This window comes from Athene noctua, chromosome 13 (assembly GCF_965140245.1).
Source record: "Athene noctua chromosome 13, bAthNoc1.hap1.1, whole genome shotgun sequence".
NCBI classification, from domain to species: domain Eukaryota; kingdom Metazoa; phylum Chordata; class Aves; order Strigiformes; family Strigidae; genus Athene; species Athene noctua.
The window spans coordinates 4,054,455-4,060,213 of record NC_134049.1 but is presented as its reverse complement, the minus strand read 5'-3'; the positions used below and the strand labels follow the sequence as shown (position 1 = coordinate 4,060,213).

Here is a 5,759-nt window from a genome sequence, read left to right as displayed (position 1 = left end):
CACCTCCTGCAGGCACTTCTGCTGAGCCACAACCCTTTGTTATTCCCCACTTTTGTATTCTCAGTATACAAGCAGTCTCTGAGCTTCAGAAAATTGTGTCAGGTGAGGAGGGGGGGGAGTTACCACTTAAGCATTCACCGTTCATGAGCCTGTCTTTTGTCCTTCACCTTTCTCTCTAGCCTGTCATGAGATACAGTAGAAGTGAGATCCTCCTCTGAAGAGGCAGATATCATCTGAGTCTTAAAATACTTTTTGGCCATGATAACTTTCTAGTGAATTTTTTATTGTAGTGTTTCTTTGCTGTTAACCATTTCTTATCTACCATTCCATTGTTCCTCAAATAAAAGCAACATGAAGTGCCTTTCGAGTTTGCAACAGATATTTATTTAACAAAATGGATGCCACCAACATATCTCCAAAAGGCAGATATGTATAACAAATTAACAACAGTTGGTTTCCAAAATGAAATCAACAACAATTTTAAGGCAGGATATTCTGTGAGTTTTCATGCAAGAGCATATTCAAATGTTCCTTTATCTAACCCCTCAACTTCATCTTCCCATGTAGAAGAAGGCATACTACTGTAGGGGTCGAGCAAGATTTTGAAGCATCTGATAATTAGAAGTCCCAAGAAAACACACAAAATCCCCACAAAGGCAAAGCCAGTTTTTTGCTCTAAAGTCAGAGGGAAGGCAGACATTTCATTGACACTCATGCTGGCTGAAGTGTTGCTGCAGTAATTACTGCTCATCATTGGGCATCACATCCTGGTGACTCTGTGGGATTTTCACCTCTATTGCTTCTTTGCCTGCATAGAAAAGTAGAATCAGTTTGGTTAGATCTAAATGGGTGATCTAAATGGGTGTGTATATCTGAGCTGTAGCATATGAACATTTGGAAATGAAAACCAGCCTGGATTTTAGTAGTGTCCTGTTGTTTTTTCACATTTAAATTAATGTGGTAAAATTGCAACTTTTAGCCTCTATACACCATCCGCTTACTTGGCCTCTGTTATGAGACAGCAAACACAATTTTCTGGCTTTCTGCCTCCTTAAAACAGAGTAATTTGAGCACATGGCTGTTGCAAACAGTGTTTTGTCAGACTGGGCACAAGCCTACAGATTCTGGTTTGGAAATACTCACCAAGGTCTCCACCTGGAGAAACCAGTACGTTTTCTGAAATGGCTTTATGGCTCAGTCCTTAAACTAGTTAAACTCACAGTGACTTCAGATGGAATTTCAGCCAAATCATGTGGATTTTGCTCATGTCATTTAGCTTGTAAACCTAAACAAATAGATTCAACTTGTAAAATAAAACATTCTGTGTGCAATTTTAGTGAAGTCTTGGGCTCCATTTTCAGAAAAATGCTGTGTGCATTTTGAGCTTGTAAGAAAGAGAGCATATTGGTAAAATTGCCCCTTCACCTTCCTCTATACATGTCCACTCTTGTGTATGAGGAAAGAGGAGGGGAGAAGAGATAACAGAAGTGAATTCCCTTCCCCTAAATCTTGCTCTCATTTGTTTCTCCTCCTTGGTCTTCCCCATTAAATACTTACATATCCTGACATTTTTACAGGCATAGTAAACACCAGGTCTGAACATGCTCCTTGTGGAGCTCAGGGGACTGACCCTGATGTGTGTCCTATGGGGACAGGATGCTTGAGCATCTCCACCCCGGCATTGCTACCAGGAGAGCTCTGTGTGTTTCCAGCCAGGAGAGACTTTTGTCTTTTTAAGGACATTTTATCTATAGATTTTAGTTGGGGCTGGGAATCATCCTGCTTTATTTTAGGTTTTCCATCAGATACTGAAATCAGATCTTTCTTTTGTCTCTATAGGCAGCAGGAGAATTGGAAGGACTGGGACATCAGAAGTGCCAAAGGACAAAGACATTTTTATTTTAAGGTTGGAGCTTGAGGTTTTTTGGCTCTTGTTAACACCTATTTAACTAACATGCCTTGAGGGAAAAGTCTTTTCGTTAAAAATTTATCAATATTTCCCCAGGGAATTCCCAGTATCCATTTATTTCTTGGCAGAGTAATTAGGCCACCCAGAGCTCTGTGCTGCCATGGCTACACTGCTTCAGGTACCTGTACTGCCAGCCAGTTTAAAGGGAGCTCCGGCATCTGTACTGCAGTCATGGCTGCAAGCAGCCATATCATGAGTCAGGCTACAATTAATAACAACAGGAAAACTAAAAATAAGATTTGGTATTCCTGGGAGGACAGAAATGGATAGAACTTTTATCTTGTTTGGTGTCTCCTTTCTCACTTCAGAATTTGTGGGATTTTGGTATGTTATGCTAAAGAATAAAAATTTTAAAACAAGGATTAAAAGAACAAGGCACAAGTCTTTTTCTTTTTTGCAATAACCCTCAATATATTAGGCATTAAATAATATGGTTTCCTATTAGTCTTTACACATTTGCCAGAGCATAACAATAAACCATGTTTATTCTGTAGAGCTGTGGATGAGATCCTTCCTTGTTTTGAATGATATTCTGCTCTTTGGGTCATGCTGGTTTAATTCCTGTTAAATTGGAGAAAAGATCCAGACATAGCCTATGGGAATTAGAAGTATTGTCAACAACAATCAATATTTATTTTCTGAAAATACATCATTGATAAAGCCCACCTGCTGTACGGATTTTCATTGGGCATACTTCCAATTTTTCTATTAAGTTTGACCTTCTGTAGGAAAAAAAAAATCACAGAAAGTTCAATATCACAAATTTATGTCACAAATCAGTTGATTTGAACATGAGCCAGTCAAGAAAAAAAAAAAAACCTTCCAAAAGTCCTCGGACACTGGGTTATAAAAATTAAATTAGAGGCTTATAAAATGATATGTAGACACTACTTAGGAAAGCCAGACCCAAAAACCTGATTGCTATCTTGAAAGACATGGAGAGAAATCTTGGGAACAGGCTGGCCATGGAGAACCCTGCATTTGAGCTGAGTCCAGAGAAATATGCAGATGTTTGAGGTGACATTTCTTCACTGTAGAAATTCCAGTTTTACTAATTTTGCAGATTACACACTGGAATTAGTGGGATTTGTTTATAGGTTATGAGCTTGTGAGATGTTATGGGACAGAACTCTGCAAAGCTTGACTGATGCTGCAACATGGAGTAGTAACAATTTGACTGAAAGAGCTGCATGAGAAAACAGTGGGCATTTTGCTTAAGCTTTGAATTCTTCTCTTCCTTGTCCCAAATTTCAGAAATTGTAATTGAAGCCTTAAAGTTCCCAGAACAATTTGCTCTAATTATGTATCCCCAACACTGTGGTACCAAGAATGACCTTGAGTGCCTTTTTACTGTTTTCACGTTTTAGTGCTGCATACAGGTTAGATGTCCTCTCCCAGTTAGTCAGATACCCTTTCATCTGCTGCAGTGTATGTGTCAACTCGTGAGTCAGAAGACCGTGAATATTAACTAACATGGCCTCGATCCAAAAATCCTTGAAGATAACCTTTAGGGCAGTATGATGGGGACAGGCATTATATCAGTTAGAATCTGCAGTCATTTTGTAGGGGCTGACCTCAGACTGATCCCTCTTGACTTCTTTTTATAGGTCAAGACTCTACTCATCCTTTGATTTATTGCCTGTATAAAAACACTGGCATAAAGGAAGGCTCTTTAACATCCTGCTGTGAAATAAAAGGCCATTGGAGGCCCTTGTGAGGCCAGAAGAAACAATGGGAGCCCTAGAGAAAACAGGAATGAGGAAAATAACTTAGCACATTGACCACTAAGGTAAGAACAGAAGTACGAGCTGGGGGTGCTGGCTGCACCTGTGGAGGGTGAAGGGGAACACCACAGGCTCTAAGTGTTGTGAGGCAGCTGGAAGAACGATGTTGAAATTCTTATTCTAGCAGCATCACCAGCCCAGCTCTGCCAATGTTTGGTGTGGATTGAAGATCCCAACCCCAGCTTTTTGGTGGTTTGGGCGTCACTTTTTTTAGACCTAGCATCCACCCCTGTGTTTCTGGAGATACTGAGAAGATTAAGAAAGTAGCCAGTAAGTCTTTGATAGAGACTTCCTCAGTAATCTTCCTTGTGTTTTGAGTTTCAGTCCTTCCCTCACAGAACCCCCTATAGGGTTTTTTTTGTAATGGCTCAGTACTGGAAATGAGTACCCGTAACGTCTGCTCAAGCTAGGAGCATTCATCCTCCTGGCATGATTAAGCCTCAGGTGCCTGCAAACTCACTTCATAAACGATAGCGTGTAACAAAATGGACTAAATCAGTTGCCATCTGTTCTCCCCTTGGATGTCTGCAGCCCAGCTGCTGGTTCATGGATCTGGTCATTCTGAAGGTATTTCAAAATAGCTTTAGTCCCAGGCTTGTGTTTCAGTGACAGCAAGCCTGAATTGAAAAGGTGCTGGTGTGGTTAGGGACAAACAGGCATCCTCTGGGAGCTTCAGCAGCACTTCATTTACACTTAGCTATCTGGTCAAGGGAACTGAACTGTACCCCAGGAATGCTATTACAGGAATTGGGCACAGGAGGTGGTAGGGCAAAAGGATTAGCAATGGAAAAGACCTAACGAAACAGGAATCAGCAAGAATTGTCCAAAGGGTCTAAGCCATCTGAGTTAACAACACATGGCCAGGAATGCTGCAGAAACAGCTCTGTGAGCACACAGCCAACCTGTCATGCTCCTGTGCACACCGCATGCCTGTATTCTCGGAATCGCTGGGGAGAAGACTGTCTCTCTGGGGTAAGGTTTCTGAGACAGCATCCAGGGAGATGTAAGTAGGAAGGCCAGGGCATGGATGCCCGGCAGATGAAAGCTTGGCTAACTGTTCTGCAAGGAGAGCAAAGCCCCACAAAAACAGGCGGTGCTTTTGCAGCACTCAGGGCGCAGGCAACACTTTCACATGAACAGCATTCCCCTGCAAAGAACCTGCAGCCGGGCAGTGACACTTCCAGCCTTCAGACCAGCAATGAATTGCAGAAATGAGATTTCATCCTTTGTAAATACGCAAACCTGGAGTCTCTGTCAACGAGAGCTCCTGTGCTGTGAATTCATGTACGTGGTCTAGGTTTGGATAATATAGAGAGACAGGAAAATAAAACGTTCACTAGCATCATCCTCAACTTGTGAACGTGGGAAAGTGTTGCCTGCTTCCTCGGGGATGGAGGCTGCGAGAGAGCGAGCACCTGCAGAGCAATTGTTGCTGTAGGGCTGCACGCAGAGCCTTCACTTTCACCGCCCCGCTTCCCTGGGGGGCGCAGATTTGCGCGTTTGCCCTCCCTCCGCCCTCGGCCGCCCCCCGCCCGGGGTGCCTGCCCCCGCGGGCCGGGCCGGGCGGTGCCGCAAGGTCAGGCCCCCCGCGCCCCCCGGCCCGCCGCGCCGCCCGCGCTACGAACCCTTCTCCTCCGCGCCCGCGCTGCCCATGGTGGCGGAGCGCGGAGCTTTCCGCGGCTCCGGGCCCGCTTCGGCCGCTGTCGAAAACCCAGACTGGAGCCCCGACGGCTCGCACGGCTCCGGCCCCGGGGGACGGGGGGTGGTCCCGGGCGGCGGGGCCGGCTCGCCCGGGCTCCCCTCGCCACCCGGCGCTGCGACCCCGCCGGGAGATGCTCAAATCGCCCTAATTAAAAAATTAAACGCGGCCGCTGCTGCTACCGCCTCCTCCTCCTCCCCGCCCGCCCCCTGCCATCGCCGTTCAGCCGCGCTCCTCTCCAACCCCCCCTTTGCACGGATCAAACTGAGGAGCGTGGAAACTTCCTGCAAAACACTACGTGCGGCGC

General features: G+C 45.0%; 1 protein-coding gene across 2 annotated transcripts; it reads right to left on the bottom strand.

Annotated features, from left to right (window-relative positions):
• Window positions 1-402: 402 nt before the first annotated feature.
• On the bottom strand, window positions 403-5,493 carry CTXN2 (cortexin 2). Of its 2 annotated transcripts, none has more exons than XM_074916755.1 (2): window positions 5,379-5,493; window positions 403-808 (listed from the first exon to the last, which is right to left on the bottom strand). In XM_074916755.1, the coding sequence occupies exon 2, from the start codon at window positions 752-754 to the stop codon at window positions 506-508; it is 249 nt and encodes an 82-aa protein (XP_074772856.1). In that variant the 5' UTR covers window positions 755-808; window positions 5,379-5,493; the 3' UTR covers window positions 403-505. The 2 variants fall into 2 exon arrangements, with proteins under 2 accessions (XP_074772856.1, XP_074772857.1); XM_074916756.1 differs by having other exon boundaries at window positions 403-2,691; window positions 5,379-5,474.
• Between the last annotated feature and the right edge of the window lie 266 nt (window positions 5,494-5,759).

Coding starts and splice junctions, on each gene's coding strand:
- CTXN2 (XM_074916755.1), bottom strand. CDS start 754: ATGATGAGCAGTAATTACTGCAGCAACACTTCAGCCAGCATGAGTGTC.